Source organism: Vitis riparia, chromosome 10, assembly GCF_004353265.1.
Source record: "Vitis riparia cultivar Riparia Gloire de Montpellier isolate 1030 chromosome 10, EGFV_Vit.rip_1.0, whole genome shotgun sequence".
NCBI lineage: Eukaryota > Viridiplantae > Streptophyta > Magnoliopsida > Vitales > Vitaceae > Vitis > Vitis riparia.
This window is the reverse complement of record NC_048440.1, coordinates 21,600,748-21,616,915: the sequence shown is the minus strand read 5'-3', so window position 1 is coordinate 21,616,915 and position 16,168 is coordinate 21,600,748. Positions and strand designations below refer to the sequence as shown.

The 16,168-nt window shown below is 33.6% G+C and overlaps 2 protein-coding genes, 2 long non-coding RNA genes and 1 pseudogene across 6 annotated transcripts; 3 read left to right on the top strand and 2 right to left on the bottom strand.

Moving 5' to 3' along the window:
* The first annotated feature begins 2,389 nt into the window (after positions 1-2,389).
* LOC117923366 lies at positions 2,390-5,538 on the top strand (annotated as a pseudogene).
* A 1,471-nt stretch (positions 5,539-7,009) lies between these two features.
* On the top strand, positions 7,010-11,997 carry LOC117924077. 2 transcript variants are annotated; one of them, XR_004652712.1, is made up of 4 exons: positions 7,010-7,041; positions 8,046-8,124; positions 8,232-8,331; positions 11,917-11,997. It is a non-coding gene; the product is annotated as an uncharacterized LOC117924077 (long non-coding RNA). The 2 variants fall into 2 exon arrangements; XR_004652713.1 differs by lacking the exon at positions 7,010-7,041 and adding an exon at positions 7,349-7,848.
* LOC117924075 (non-specific lipid-transfer protein P3-like) lies at positions 9,392-10,492 on the bottom strand. 2 transcript variants are annotated; one of them, XM_034842631.1, is made up of 2 exons: positions 10,078-10,492; positions 9,392-9,775 (listed from the first exon to the last, which is right to left on the bottom strand). In XM_034842631.1, exons 1-2 carry the CDS (start codon positions 10,422-10,424, stop codon positions 9,769-9,771), a joined length of 354 nt encoding a protein of 117 aa, XP_034698522.1. In that variant the 5' UTR covers positions 10,425-10,492; the 3' UTR covers positions 9,392-9,768. The 2 variants fall into 2 exon arrangements, with proteins under 2 accessions (XP_034698522.1, XP_034698521.1); XM_034842630.1 differs by having other exon boundaries at positions 10,085-10,492.
* LOC117924078 lies at positions 11,995-12,792 on the top strand. Its single transcript, XR_004652714.1, has 2 exons — positions 11,995-12,040; positions 12,291-12,792. It is a non-coding gene; the product is annotated as an uncharacterized LOC117924078 (long non-coding RNA).
* Positions 12,793-14,284: 1,492 nt separating this feature from the next.
* Positions 14,285-15,178, bottom strand: LOC117924076 (non-specific lipid-transfer protein-like). Its single transcript, XM_034842632.1, has 2 exons — positions 14,773-15,178; positions 14,285-14,629 (listed from the first exon to the last, which is right to left on the bottom strand). Exons 1-2 carry the CDS (start codon positions 15,114-15,116, stop codon positions 14,620-14,622), a joined length of 354 nt encoding a protein of 117 aa, XP_034698523.1. The 5' UTR covers positions 15,117-15,178; the 3' UTR covers positions 14,285-14,619.
* Positions 15,179-16,168: the final 990 nt, after the last annotated feature.

Genomic DNA, 16,168 nt, shown 5'->3' with positions numbered 1-16,168 from the left:
ATTCTCTAATTAAAATTTCCAAACATAGTTCACACTTATAATAAAATTTTTCAATTACTTTTCAAAGAAAAAAAAACTCATATTTTATGCTATTTTCCAAATTAAAAATTCTAAAATTAATAAATTGATTTTTGTTATAAAATATGAGAATTTATGAGACTACGAGAACTTGTAGATGATAATTCATAATGATGTATATCTTTTTGTGACTATCTAAGAGACCTCTAATGAAAATTCATTTTGTTTTCTTCCTACATTTTAATTTTTGTTTCCTTCTAATTTATTATTTTACAACAATTTTAATAATAAAACATAAATATGAAAATACACCTTAAATAATTAATAAACTTAATTTATAAAATGTCAAATATTTTCTTAGCAACCAAATATAATTAGAGACCCTAATTATTGTTTAATTACCAAAATTTTAGCTAATTGTATAATGAATCATTATAAAATATTTATTATTAAAGTAAATTCTTATATTTTAAGATAATTGAAAATATATTAAATTATTTTTTTCTAATAAGTTAAAATAAAATTATTATAAGAAGCAACAATTTTAGTGACTTTAATTTAAGTTCCCTTTCTAGGGGTGATTTGGTAAATTAATTTGATTATTAAATAATTTAATTTAAGTAATTAAGTAAATTAATTTTTTTTAAAAGTAACTTAATATCACAACTCAAAGTTAAAAATAAATTTAAATATTAAGTTAAAATAATTAACTCATTTTTAATTTATAATTATTATTATTATTATTATTTTATTTTCTCACAATGTATCTACCAATCATAACTCCTTATCCATGATTTGTTTTATAATAAACATCTTAAGGTTATATATTAAAAACATCTAAGTATGGTGCTTAATAAACAAATTTATTATCTAGGATTAATAAAAATAAATAATCATTAAAATTAATGATAATAAATATTAATTAGAATAAATATGTTAATTTGATAACTTAAAATAAATTTTAAATTAATTTTATTAAACATCATTAATATTTAAAGCAAAAAATAAAATAAATAATAAGTTTTAAATTAACAACATAAAAAGTAATTTAAATTAAAATCAATTTAAATAATTAAGTAATAAATATTAAGTTTTATCACGTACTTACTTAATCACAAGATTTTTTTAATACAATTAACCAAACAAATATAAAATCTTTTTATTGAACTTAAAAATAAATAAAATTGACTTCTCATAAGTCATCCAAGCGGGACCTAATGTTTTTTTAAGCGGCATCAATTATACAAGCATTATAAATTACTTCCAAGTATTTGGAAGCATTTTTCTTATAAAAATTACGCCTATGATAAAGTAATTTTTAAACCAACATTAATAAGGCGAGAAAATTAAGGTAACGTCTCAAATAAAACAAACATCAACACTACAAGATTATAAGAATTCCAACTGTCCATGTTTCTCGGTAAAAAAGAGGACACGTAGCCAATAATGGAATATGAGGAATCAAAATAAAAAAATATATTGAGTGAGGAGTGATAATAAAAAAAGAATAATCAAAGAAGGGGCCTCCAATATAAAAATATAAAAACATACTGGAGCTGATGACTCATCCTAACACGTATGCCATAATGCCAACTTGGCATCAGCTCAATGGAGTAGGTTCCTGAAGTTTAGCTGTAATCCAAAGGGCTTCATGTTCTCTATTTTTATAATTTTTTTTAATGAGACAGATGAAACTTGTCAGCATCACCGTCTTTTACGCGTAGAAAGGCCCCAAAGCACAGGCCACATGCCGCCGCTCGGATGCCCTCTTGGCTCTTGCCTCTTGCCTCTTGCCTATCACTGTCGCTCACGTCCGAACCGTGGCTTCTCCGTCACTGTTGGATTCGTTGAGGCGCCACCTACACCCCCGTTTGACCTTAAAGGAACAGGGGAAAGCTTGGTGCCATAGCAAGAGTGAGGTTGTCAAATGGCTTGTACTAACTACTAACTACTAAGCTTTTATTGGTTTGTATATTAATTTATAGGTATCTACTGCATTTTTGGTAGGCATAAAAAAGTTACCACTAATCCATTGCATCACATAACCACTTTTGGAAGTTATTATTAAAGTATTATATATAAAAATTATTTTAAAAAATATTTGAAAACATGTAAAATAAGAGGTTTAGAATATTTCAAGTTTTTTATCAGACAAACCATAAAAAATAGTTTTCAAAAACACTTTTCAAATATAATCTAATTTTCTTAATTTATATTCATGAAAATATTATACACATTGTTGAATCGTAAATTAATAATGTAAATTTTAAAGGAATGAGTGATTCACCAATGCATTTAAGGCTTTCATGCTTCACACATGTCCCTTGAGAACTCACCGATGCTTTTAAGAGTAGACTTTCGAAAAGACTAGATTCATCATACTCACATCAGAAAGAACCAATTAGCCACTGGCCACGACAGCTACACGCAGGTCTCCAGGAGCTATCCCAAGTACTTGTATTTTCTGTACTTAAAACAGAGACTGTTTTTTGTCGTCTGAGTGCTGAAACTTGAAACGACTATTTCTCAAATTCACCTGATCATTTGCAGAGCTGTTATGATCGGGAGGAATGGAAGAAGAGAGAGAGTTTTTCCTGAGAAGCAACAAGGCATTTTCAGGGTACTTGGGTCTTGAAGGAGGTGAATTGCAGAGCTTCAGATCATGCCTTAAGTGGGTGTGTGTGGATCAGTCCAATCTGTGGAGGACCGGCCTCTCATGGTCCATCTTCTTTGTTCTGGCCATTGGCGTTCCAATCCTCTCCCACTTCCTTTTTTCTTGCTCCAGCTGTGACGACAAGCACGCAAGGCCTTATGATGTGATAGTGCAGTTGTCTCTTTCTTCTCTTGCCGCTCTCTCATTCATCAGCCTGTCTGCTCTTGTAAAGAAGTATGGGCTCCGGAGGTCGCTTTTCCTCGATAAGCTTTGCGATGTGAGCGAAAAGGTTCGACTGGGGTATACACAGCAGCTCCATGTATGTTTCTCTTCACCTTTTCCTTTGATACGAGTTTGAATTCTGAGTAAATGTGAGAGGTTTTTGGGTCCCAGTTCTTCAGAATTGGCAGGACCCTCATGTGTGGTAGCTCTGTTGTTGAATTTGAGTGGGTTTCCATTAACTGACTGATGAATCAGAAAGTGGGTTTTTGGGATTTAGTTTTTCTTCGCCATTTTTTCTTTGATTGTCCCGTTTCATTAGAACTGCCAGGACCCCTATTCACGGTTGCTTTGTCATTGAACTTGAATTGATTTTCATGAACTAACTGATGAATCAGAAAGTAGGTTTTGGGGATTTAGTTTCTGCTAACATCATCTTTATTTTTAGGATCAAGGAATTCAAATTCTGAACATTCATATGGGTTTCAGAGATAATTTCTGAAAAAAACCCTTTAATCAGTGGTTCTGGAAATCTCCATTGACAGTAGTCCCTCTGTTACTCTATGTACAGAGCAAGAAACAGAGCAGTCTAGTTTCTTCCAGTTCCCTAGTGGTATCTGATTCTAGGGAAAACATAGGATCTTTGATTGACATTGACACAAGGGGATGAAACTGGAATCTCAATACTATGGGAAAAATAGTAGAAGAACCAAAAGTGGATCCATTTTTTCTCAACCACAAAATCAACTTCTATTTTAAGCCAATAACCCATGTCCCGCACTAGGACAACATAAAGAGAATAATTAATTTTGAAGCTTAGCATAGGTGCCATCGCTTTAAGGAGATGTTTGTTAATGGCGTATTTCTCAATCAATCAAACCCTAGATTATAGGGAATAATGTATCCTTTTTTGACAGCATAATATTTTTTCCTTGCAGAGATCAATGAAGATACTGTCTCTTTTTGTCCTCCCCTGTTTTGCTGTGGAGATTGCCTACAAAATATGGTGGTACATCACAGGAGCCACTCAAATACCTTATCTTGGTAACATCTACCTGAGTCACGCCATTGCCTGCACATTGGAGCTGTGTTCATGGCTTTACAGGACCGCAATTTTCCTCCTCGTCTGCGTTCTCTTCAGACTGATCTGCCATATGCAGATACTCAGGCTGGAAGACTTTGCCCAGGTTTTCCAGAAAGAATCTGATGTGGGATCGGTCTTGAAGGAGCATTTGAGAATCAGAAGGAACCTCAGGATCATAAGTCACAGATTCCGGGTTTTTATTTATCCAGTTTGATCCTGGTCACAGCAAGTCAGCTAGCATCCCTGCTCATCACCACCAGGTCCAGTGCTAAAGTGACAATATACAAGGCTGGAGAACTAGCAGTAATTTTCTAGTCTCCACTCCTCAAGTCCCAGCTGATCAGCTGCTTCTTATAGTACTAATTCTTCTGGTTTTGTGCTGCAGTTATGCTCCATCAGCCTGGTGACTGGGCTAGGCATATGCCTGCGCAGCGCAACAAAGATCACACACAAAGCACAGTCAGTGACATGCCTTGCTGCAAAGTGGCACGTCTGTGCAACCATCGACACATTTGATGCAACAGATGGTGAGACTCCCACTATTCGTGCTGCTTCCGCCCAAGTTTTTCCTGTCAATACTAATTGGGGATCAGATGACGAAGAAGGAGATGGAGATGATGCTCTCGATAATACTAAAATGATCCCAATTTATGCACACACCATCTCCTTCCACAAGAGGCAAGCTTTAGGTGAGTGGAATCAAACTACTAATTTGTTAAGCAGTTTGGTACTATGATATATAGTAATCATCAAATGGGGTTGAATGTCCTGCAGTCACATATCTAGAGAACAACAGAGCAGGGATTACAGTTTTCGGGTTCATGCTGGACAGGACATGGCTGCACACCATTTTTGGGGTCGAGATGTCTCTTGTGCTCTGGTTACTCAGCAAGACAATCGGTATTTCTTGAGCTTTCCTTTTCTACAGGAGAAGAAACAACGATTTTTTTTTTCCTTATTGATTCAAATTTTTATTTCTTCCTTTTTGTGATCATTCACTTGTAAAAATTGAAAAGGACATCGTGTCATTGTTGAATGAAGCTCTGAAAGTATCCTGTTTGATGTTTCTTTGAAAACTACTGACCTACTTCACAACACACACTCTAACATATACAGCTTGGACATTGAAAAAGGCGTGAAACTGAGAAAAGCTAAAGGCTCTTCACAAGGGAAACAGATGGAGGGGGTGCAGGAAAGCAGTAGCTAGCTGCCTGTGATTATGGCACTTTGCCTTGATCTTTTCTCATGAGAGCCTTCCTGAGGGGACTTTCACTTTCATGTGAAATACAGACTTTTCTGCATTTTAGTCGACCAACCCGAGTCCAACCGGAAGAAAATGTTCACAAGAAAAACCAGAAAGATCTAACTCTCAACAACTTCTTAGATCTATAAATTTAATGAAAGGGAGCTGGTCACGGAACATATGGAGGAGAGGACTCAATGTCCCTGTTCTAGATGCTATCTATATACATTGATGCCCAGTAGAACTATAGATTTGTAGTAGAAGACTGTAACCATTGATCTTCAAGAATTTAAGTGAAATTTCAGATTCTGTGTTGATGAATTTTTCCAACTGCTTATGATAAAAAGCTTTCCACTTAAAGCGCAGGGAAGAGAGCCATTCGGCCCATTCGACATGTAAAATCACAAGTTGGCTTGCCTCCGAAAGGGCTCAAAATAATAATAATAATAATAAAAACCTCTTTAAAAACATTTTTATTGATTTATATGCAAATAATTACTTGAGTAGAGTTTTTGAAGAAAAATAATTTTTTTTGGTAAAATTTCAAAAATATTTTTAAAAAGTTACAACTACGCGTTAATACAAACATATTAAAATGAAGAACATAAAAATAAAATAAATCACATAAAAAAATATACTAGATTTTATCGTGGTTTAACCAATTATGTCTACTTTCACGAATAAGAGATAACATTATATTATATGATAAATAATATTATAAAAGATAAAAATTGAATAAAACAAGTTATATAAAAGGTAAACAAGGTTTTAAATGCGGTCCGATTAATCATATTTACCTTCGAAAATAAAAGAAAACATTTTATTATGTGATAAAGAATATTACAAATTATAAAAATTAAATATAACTATTGGTGTTTTTGTATCTCTATCATAAACCATGAACCATTTTACTTCATTAAGTGTTTGTAACTCTTTTTCATTTTTAACAAGTGTCTCATATTATTCTTTATATCTTTATTTCATATCTCTAGTAACTTTTTCCCTTTGTAGCTTAAAATGTTTATAAAAATATTTTCATTAACTTTCTTTATTTTATCAAAAATCTATTTATGATGATATATAAGATTAAAAAATATTCTATATAATTTTTTTTTACAAGAAGAAGTATATTCTAAATAGGAATTTCCTAACAATTTATACTTGCTATTTTGGTTTAATTTATTTATAACTTCATCTAATAATGTATATTTTACCACATAGATTTTATAATTTAGATTTGGAGTTTGGTGCTTACAACTTTTTATATTTTAACATTTTTTGAAAAGATCAACTATAGGCTAGTCAAGGATATGACTTAACAATTTGAAAAAAAAATTTATTTATTTTAATTAGAAAAAAATATGTTTTATACATTTATATAAAAATAATCATAAAATAAGAATTCTCTAAAAATAATTTAAATTTTATGTATCCATTAAATGTAGTACTTAAAATGCTCAAAAGTAATTCTCATATCATTAAAATATAGTATTTAAATGGTCAAATATGATATATTTGATTAAAAAATTGTATAAAATATTAATTATTTTTAGATAATTATTTGAAATTTATATTTTATAAATTTTATTTTTGAATTTAATTTTCAATATTACGCTGCTACAGATCACAATATCTAGAAAGTACCGTCATGCCATGACCTTAACACGAGAGAGCACTGAAACGCTGCCGTTTTGGGAATAATGACGAAACGGCGTCGTTTCTCCCTTCTCGTAGAACGCGGAACCCATTGAACTATGTGGCCCACCGGTCACTCCGCCATCTCGCTCTTCCGTCTCTTCGTTGAGCGAGAAAAGTGGAGAATAGGTATATATCTCTCTATATATTTGTATTGTATTGATTTTCTTCTTGTTCATGGGATTCATGATTGAGTTTAGGGCAAACCAAAATCACTCTTGATTGTAATTCACACATTAATTCATTTGCAGATTTTAGAATGCTTATACTTTATCTATTCACTGATTTTTTATTTTTTTTTTCTTCTTGGAGAAATATGTTTCCTGTATGTTCTGTTTGATTCCAGAGAAATGTAAGGAAATAATGAAAATCACAATATTGATCTTAGATTTTTCAGTACGTGGAAAAGAGACAAGAAATGCCTCCAACCAAATGAGCATTCTACAATTATTTGGCTTAGTTGAGTTGATCTGAACTTGACACATTGTTTGGAAAACAGAGTGACTAGAAAGTTTAATGTTGGATCAGTGGGGAAAATGGATAATTCTGTTGTTAATTCTAGCAATGCATTGAAAATTCAGGACTATAGTTCTGTGTGGTTGATGGAGAACATGGTCTGATTGAGATGAGAATTTATGAATTGTTGGAGCAGAATCTGAGCCTTGAAGGACTCAATTAAGGCTAGGGATCTGTTACTAACATGTCTGTTGAGAATTTTTTGAATTGTGAGTCTTACTTGAATAGATATATCTGGTTGATGGGATGTTCAGGATTCACAACCTTTTTCTATTCTGCTGTGTTTATTTTTTAGCTGATTAGACCAATTTTCATTTTGATAGGAAGACTAAGCCAATTTCTAAATATGCTTACTCTGGAATGTTATGGAAGCATTCTGATTCAAAGGGATTAAATTATCGAGCAAAAGAAAAAGAAAATGTAATTGTTTCCTTTTGTTTAAATAAGTTGTTTCTAATGGGATTGCTAGATATTTATTTTTACTCTTTTATGAGCTGAGCACTTTATTTTACTGAAATTGCACTTGTGAAGAATATGGTTCTGATAATAAGGTGGCCTCTTTTGATTGTACCTTACAATCATCAAGGTGTTGCTAAAAAATTTCTTATTCATTTCAGATAAGCTATGTGGAATTATCCCCCTATATGTGCTTGTGAAACAATATGAACACTGTTTTTCTCCCTGTCATCAACTGAGGTAAGAGTTCTAATTTTACGCATTGATGAAAGAATAATTGGAAGCAGCATAAGAGTTTCTATATATAAATCAGTGGTTATTTATATGGTTTGGGTTTCGTAATACAGGTTCCAAACAGTGGAATCTCTTAAGTGACCACGTTAAGCATTCCTACTTTGTTGTTTGTGCAATTCTTGGCTACATCTTAAGTTTAAATCTGTTTGAACGGTAAGTGACATCTGATATGCAATTTTATTTCCATATGTCATAGAAGTTAATAAAATGATCATTATATCATACAACTATAATTGAACACTTTGTTCAGAGGTATTGTATCTAATGTTGATGACTGATTGAGGGCTCTCTTATGGGAAGGATTTATAAATTAAACTGGTTGTCTTGGCATATTTCTTGAATGACTGAATTAGGGTACCACTGGGTATTACCAATTTGGTGTGGATAGAAACCAAGGTCTGATGATCATCTTTTATATTTTGTAGGCTGGACCAGAAAATATAATCAAGATACTGTTTAATTTTTTGATTTGGAGGAGAATAAGAAAATGCTTGAGTAGAGAAGAGGATGGCTGTGTGGATACTCACATTAATAAATATTTACCTTCCAATTAAATCACATTTCTTAGAACTTAAATACTATTTGTGTTGATTCCATCTTTTGTGATAATTAATAAATTAAAAATAAGGGCATTCCATTCCAAAAAAGAAGGCCAAAACCCTAGTTTCATGGTTTTATCACTTCCACTGTCATTATTTTTGGTTTTTATTAATCCGTACAAACCTGTAATTTACACCATTTTCAATTTTTTATGTAGGCATTATTTTTTATTTGCCCCATGGTCAGTCTTTATGCTCAATCTATTCAATAAGTCTTTGCATATCCCATGTCAGAAATTATGGATCAACAGAACCATCAGTTTGAATTAGATATTCATAGCAAACTTGCGCCTCAATGACTTAAACCTCTTTACCAAACCCACCCAAAATAGTGCAGCTGAATTCCAAGAATCTGTATTGCTCTCTATAAGTCAATTTAAGAAATAGGAAGTTCTAACCCCACATGCTTGCTCATCCAAAATCCAGCCAAAGGGAAGCCAGATATGCAGTTTAGGTGGGAAATCATCTGCCTCCACCTGAGATGATCACTTGCATCCCTTTGATGGGAACTGGTCTGTAGAGTCAGCATCTGTAGCATTTATTTAATGGGAACAGGAGACTGATCCTTGTTCCAGTCCACACACACCCACACAACAGATATAAAATAGGAGGGAGAGAGAAGGGTGAATACTAATTTCCCGTGGAATTTGTGACCTAATGGGTACCATAGCAACTTACAAAATCCAATGATGCAGTCCAACACATGGACACACAGAAAGAGAGAGACTTCAACTTGCACATTATAATGATTTTCACTCCAACATTTGCCAGCATCTTACTGATATGACCATTATTATGTAAAGTTCTTCTAGCTCCATCATGACCATGAACTTGTACATGAAATAAAACGCAAGTCTAATTATCTCACTATCCAACCATTTTCAGATTGCAGAAGCATTTTTTTTGTCATACATAAATGAACTGATAAGCATAAACCAAAAACAAACACCCAGTAGCAGTCCCATTACTGAAACTTTAGCTTGGGAATCGATCAAACCCTGCAAAAACAAAAGATGACAAAAAATAACAACCAAAAAAAATTTAAGTTTTATCACCTTTGTAAAGCCAGAAAGCTACGAAATTTCTTTTTGTGTATGTGCACATGTTGTTCCCACATAATGCATACATGCACTTTGCATGCATGTATGTGTTGTGTGTGTGAGAGAGAGAATTTTGTGTTTTTGCATGCATATGTATGTGTATATGTCCGTGTAACAGGGAGAGACAGAGAGAGAGAGAATGAGTTTTGTGCTTATGAGTGCATATGCATGTGTGTAAGGATGAGAGAGAAAGAACTAACTTCTTACAGTCCATGTCTGAGGTAATGGTCATGTTCAGATTGAGCTTGCAGGATGATAGAAGTTGATTAGCTCTTCTAAAATTAACACCAAGAGTTGGTGCAATCTGCATGAAACACTCACACAGAGACTGGCGGTCTGGCCTGCTTACAACTATCTTCTTCAGAGCCTGTGCACTATTACAACATGGCAAGGTAGGCTTGGGATCTCCCATCCCAAGCAAGTAAGACTCACAAGAGATTAATGCAGACACTGCATCACCGCAATTTATCCCTGATGTGGGAATTGCCAGCATAAGAATTACTGACAAACACAACATCCACCTAGAAAACACTATCTTCTTTGCCATTCTAGTTATTCAATCTTAGAATTCTTCTTCTTGTATTATGCTCAATATAGAAGCCTTCTGAGTGTTGAGTGGAACAAAACAACACAGACATGGTTATATATAAGCTTTAGAGTGGAGTTGTTTGTTTACACTCTTAAATGACTTCAACTGCACCTCTGTAAGAATCTGTGTGTTCAAGTGTGTGTGTGTGTGGTGTGTGTGTGTGAGAGAGAGAGAGAGTGTTTACACTCTTAAATGACTTCAACTGCACCTCTGTAAGAATCTGTGTGTTCAAGTGTGAGTGTGTGTGTGTGTGTGTGTGTGTGTGAGAGAGAGAGAGAGAGAGAGAGCATATCTGAATTAATGTTAGTTAGTGAGAGAGAGAGAGAGAGAGAGAGAGCATATCTGAATTAATGTTGGTTAGTGTTGTCAGAAAAGAGGTTGGTTGATTATGTAACACCCACTTGCTTGGTGGGTTCCGTATGTGTGCAAATTGCCAGTTGTCCAATTGGATGTTAGTGGCTGGAAATGTCATGTTAGAAACCCACATGCACTTTTCATATTCAGCTATATCCTCGTGGACCACACATCCAAGTTTTTGTTTAATGTTCCACCTTGAGTTCTCCCACTTTGATGGTCAACAGATTCAAATTTAGTTAGCATCAAGGAATGAGATCTATACAGTGTCACTTGAGCATGCATCATGTTGAAAATTTCATACTTAACATGAATAAGCCAACAAGCATTCATATTTTAGGAAATACATATGTTACAAGACCATACTTCATTTTAGGTTATCATCTTGCTCTTGTTCAGCTGACCTTTATCTTTTCGTAATACATGTACAAGAGAGGGTTCTGATCCAATATTAATTTTTTACCTGGAAAATGCTCTGTTCCATTGGCTCTTTGTGCTAAACCGTCTCCCAATGTTCTTTGGTAATTAATTTAGTAACTTTAACTAGGTCATTTATAAGTTAATACATTGTATGACTGGGAACGAAGGAAAAATTGATACCAGGCTTACTAGTCAATCTCAATTTAAATAACAGAAAAATAATCTCTTTGTATCAATTTTCGTCTGATATTTAGATGATGATTGTGGTGGATATGGATTCAATTAGCAATGGAATGATAATGTTGATTCCCAAGTTTTCTTCTATAGGTTGCTTCTGAAATTAATTATGATTTATTATGTCATGAAGATGCCTTAGTTCTGGCAAGATTCGTTGTATGTGTTAATTCTTTCTTTTGGGTTTTCATCACTCTATGTTTGACTCTGAAATTAATACTTCTACTTTGTTTTCTTATACAGTGAGTATTTTACTGAAAGTGAATTTTTATCTAGAATAGTGAGGCCGTCAGCTAGCCTTGCTTGAGTATTTTGATGACTATGTTATGATCTCATAGTGTCAGCCTGCTGCAACACGGATTTTTTTCCCTGCAATGGTTAGAAGCCATCTGTTGAAGTTTTGGCATCGAGTTCCATATGATTTTGAGCTTTATATTTGCAGATCTTATACTTTCAAGGGAACATGGCTCCTGTTTACCCTGGAAATGAACAGTGTTTGAAAGAAATGGAGAAAAGAGGAAAAGAAAAAGAGGAAGGACTGTTGTTCTTGTGGGGTATTGGGTGAGGTGAGCATTCATAACGTACTTTAAATTCTTTTTATAGCTGTCTTAAATTTGACATAGTCCATGTAAATAGTCGCTGGATACCCTGTGGAGCAACTCATTGAAACACCTATATTATGGGTCTGTTTAGTCCATATCAGCAATATCGCTGATTCTCTTCGAGCTCGGCCCTCTGCCTAGTCCATATCTACAGTCCTCCATTTAAATATCTGAGGATAATCTGACAATGGAAAAAAAAATACAAATCATGCAGGTTTATATTTATTATGCCTGTTGTTAGTTTGACAGCAGGATATCTGTGGGGCTGACATTTACTCGGTTCGTCTGTCCTCTACCTACCAATTTGACAAAGGAAAACAGCAGTCTTATCACTTGAAATAGTAGTTGATGTGCTACATGCAATTACATTATTGCATGATGGGTGGTGCTAAAGGTAAAGTGGCAGGAAGAACTGAAGAAGTAATAAGTTCTGGTTATTCTGCTGGTGAAAACAATTAAGTTCTTTCAATATGTATAGATCTAAATAGAATAATTCTGCATTATTGACCTGAATTAATTGTGTAGTTGGTCATATTGGATTTGGAATCATGTCAGAGTCAGGCTTCACTGAGTAGTTCACAGTTAGGGTGATTCATTTGCATCCTGATATGGAGCAAGCATGGATTAAATCAACTATGGTTGTGGATGCAGAAGATTTGGTGTCATTTTGAAACTTGCAGAAAGAAGTTTAAGAAATTTAATATTTTTCTGGGTTAGCATTGCTGAATACCTGAATAACAATAGTACATTTTAATATTTTTGTTGATTAATGTGTAAATGTGGACATTTATAGAAAAATTAGAGAAATTTGTAAATATTGGGGAACAACAGAATCAACAGGCAATTTGAACTTAGGATCCTGGCATCTGTCAAATGCTTAGTTCATAAAGTTCAAAGAAATCAAACTCAATATCAGGAAAGTGACGCTGTAGATAGTCTCATTTATTCCCATTTTATTTTATTTTATTTTTTCCTGTTGGAAGGGCTATCAGTAACTGCTGAGCTATGTGATGTGATCAGTAATTGGAAAATTGCAGGATACTTAATCCTGATTATATTTGTCCAAAAAACAGTCAGTGATAATTTTTCATTAGATTTTGGAGGCAACTTGTCCCTGAAGTCGAGTCCAATTGCACCCATCATCAGATGCACCTCACTGCATTTGGAGATTTCAGTAGCAAGACATCTTCATCTTAAACTGTGAGTTACTAAACCTATGTTAGATTCTCTTTGGTTCTGCTTTTATCCCTTGGAATCAGGACCCCGGATCTTTTGACAATGTTTGAGTTGTTCTTAAATGCTCACACACACACACACACACACACACACACACAAGAAATTGTAAGTGCTTCTTTGTCATTGTTTTTTTGGGTCACATGCCGTGTTCCAAAGTACACCACCTCAATGTATGATGTGTTCAAGGATGGTTTTGCTTATAGAACATCAAGTGGGTTTGATTTCTAGAAGGGAAAGCTTCAATAATAATGATATAGTCTTTGATTGTTTTCAATATATATAAATAGGTTTCAATGACTTATCATAGTAACACTAAATTGCGATATCGAATCTTTAAATATATGGATGTTATTGAGTCGCATTTGGTTGCTTGAATAGTTAATGCTGAGGCCTGCATGTGTATCCTTTGCCCATATATACAATTTTTAGAATAGTAAAAAGGCAATTGTACTGCTGCATACATCCCATTCATAAATCCCTCAATGTTATATAAATGCATTTGAAGCCCATGCTCCAAAAGTAGGTAGTTAATTGCAAAGCCCCAAGACATTACACCACATGAAGAAGTAGGGCCACGGTTAGGTCATATGGCACTTATCATGTTATATATTCTAATATGTGAGCTGCATGTTGATATGTGGGTTATTAATTTTCCATGGGAAGTGACACTTATCTTTGTTCTTAATTTTCATGTTGTGATTTTGTTGAATCCTTCACGATATGTTTGGTGTCTAGAAAGTTTGAGGTAAAGAAAATAGAGAAGAAAAATATACGACAAAAAAAGGTGAGAAAAATTTATATTGGTGGTCTATAGAAAAGTTGAGGGAAAGAAAATTAGATTATTGAGGAATGTATCTTCTTGAAATCTTTCAACATTTTTCCTTCTCTTTTCTATAGTATTTTTTCTTGCCTTTTTTGTAGTATTCAAACATAAGAAAATCATTTTCTTTAATTTTTTTTAGAAGCCAAACATAGTCTCATTTTCTTGATCTCAAATAAAACATAGTTTGGGATCTGGGTTACATTCTTCAAATCCTGCATCTCATGAATTATTGGGAACACTGCTGAAAGGTGAAAGAAGAAACACAGGTCTAGGAGAACAAGAAAAGGAGAAGAGAAAGAAAAAGGAGCTCTTTAGCCACCATACTACAATCTTTGTCCTTCTCCCACATATCTATGATCCAACAGGAAACAAACAAACAAACTACAATAGTTTAATTTTTGCACAAAATCCTCCACACTGCCACTCCACCAACTTTTATTTAGTTTTCTTCATATCATAGTCACTCTAGTACAATTTCCACGTTTCACTGAACCCTGCAAATTCAAACTCAGTGAGTAGCCAGTATCATAAGAGATTGTGAATAAATACTCTTAATTTTATGAAAAACTCAAAATCTAAATAACAAAATTCTAAATCCGAAAGAATGAAAGGTCATAGTGTGTAAAAGAGATATTACTTGTTGCAGTCAACATTGGGGGTGACAGGAATGTTGATATTGATCTTGCAAAGTGAAGGAAGGAGCTTGGTTCTGGCAGGCTTAACCCCAAAAGATGGGCCACTCTTCACAAAACATTGACACACAGCCCTCCTATCTGCAGTAGTAGTTGTTAACTTGTTCAAGCTTTGAGCACTGGCACAGCACTCACTGCTAGGCTTAGGTGCACCCACGCCCAACAAGAACGATCCACAAGGGATCAAAGCTGAGACAGCGTCACCACACGACACCGCATCCACCACCGGGCTGGCAATGATCAGAGCCAGGACCACCAACCCATGAACCCACACCATCTTCTCAGCCATTCTTTCCTCTTAAGAAGAAATGGTTGTTTGCTTGCTTAATTGCTTGCTTACACGTTTGGATTGTGAGGGGTTTGCTTTATTTATAATGCCTTGGGCTGGGGCCAAGGCATCTCACCTGTGGCTTATTATGAAATATAACTCAACTTACAGTTATTTTTAAGTGAAAATGGGGATACAACAGAGCTTTGATTTGTTTGACTGCGTTTGTATCTGCATGCGTGTGGTGAGACTTAACAGCTTATATTGATGGTTAGAGTTTGTTTAGTTCAAGGAATAATCTCAACAACTAACCCTGTAGGAATTTTTACTAATAGTTCGATTGTCTTAATCTTATTAATAATCTGGTGGGAGTTCACCTAATGTCCATTACAGCATTTAATTTTTGTAAATGCATAAACAAAATAAAATAAAATTTAAAAGCCTTTTCATTTCAACTTAGGATGCGTTTGGTAGACAGGTTATATATATCTTTAACTAGGAAATAAATAGATAGAAGATTACAACGTTTGGATATATATAATTTGGAAAATCTTACAAGATTTTTTTTTCTCTATTATTGATTCTTGGAGAACAAATAAGGGAAAGAAAAAAGAAAAAAAAAAAGATTTAAAGTTAAAAAGTTATTTTATATGGTTTTAAAAATTATTTTATTTATTTTTACAACAATTAAATGACTTAAAATATACATGTTTTTAATTAATTTTAAGTATTTATATATATTTTTATGATAAATTAAATATGAGATTTTATTTAAAAATTTTTTAACTATTTTTTCTGGAATCTTTAACTTGAAAAACTTAAATTCAAAGGAACCAAGTACATACACAGGAAAGAAAGATGAAAATGAGGAGTTTTAAATATCACTCTACCTACCCCATTGACCAAAATTAATTTTGGTTCCAATAATTATGAGTTTAAGAGGTTGTTGGGGGCTACATGGGAAGTTGAGTGGGAGGTGATGATTTAATGAAATTAAATGCATCCAATAATTAGGTATAAAAATAGTAATAAAAATCAAGTCACAATTAGCATTTATCTACCATCACTCTCAA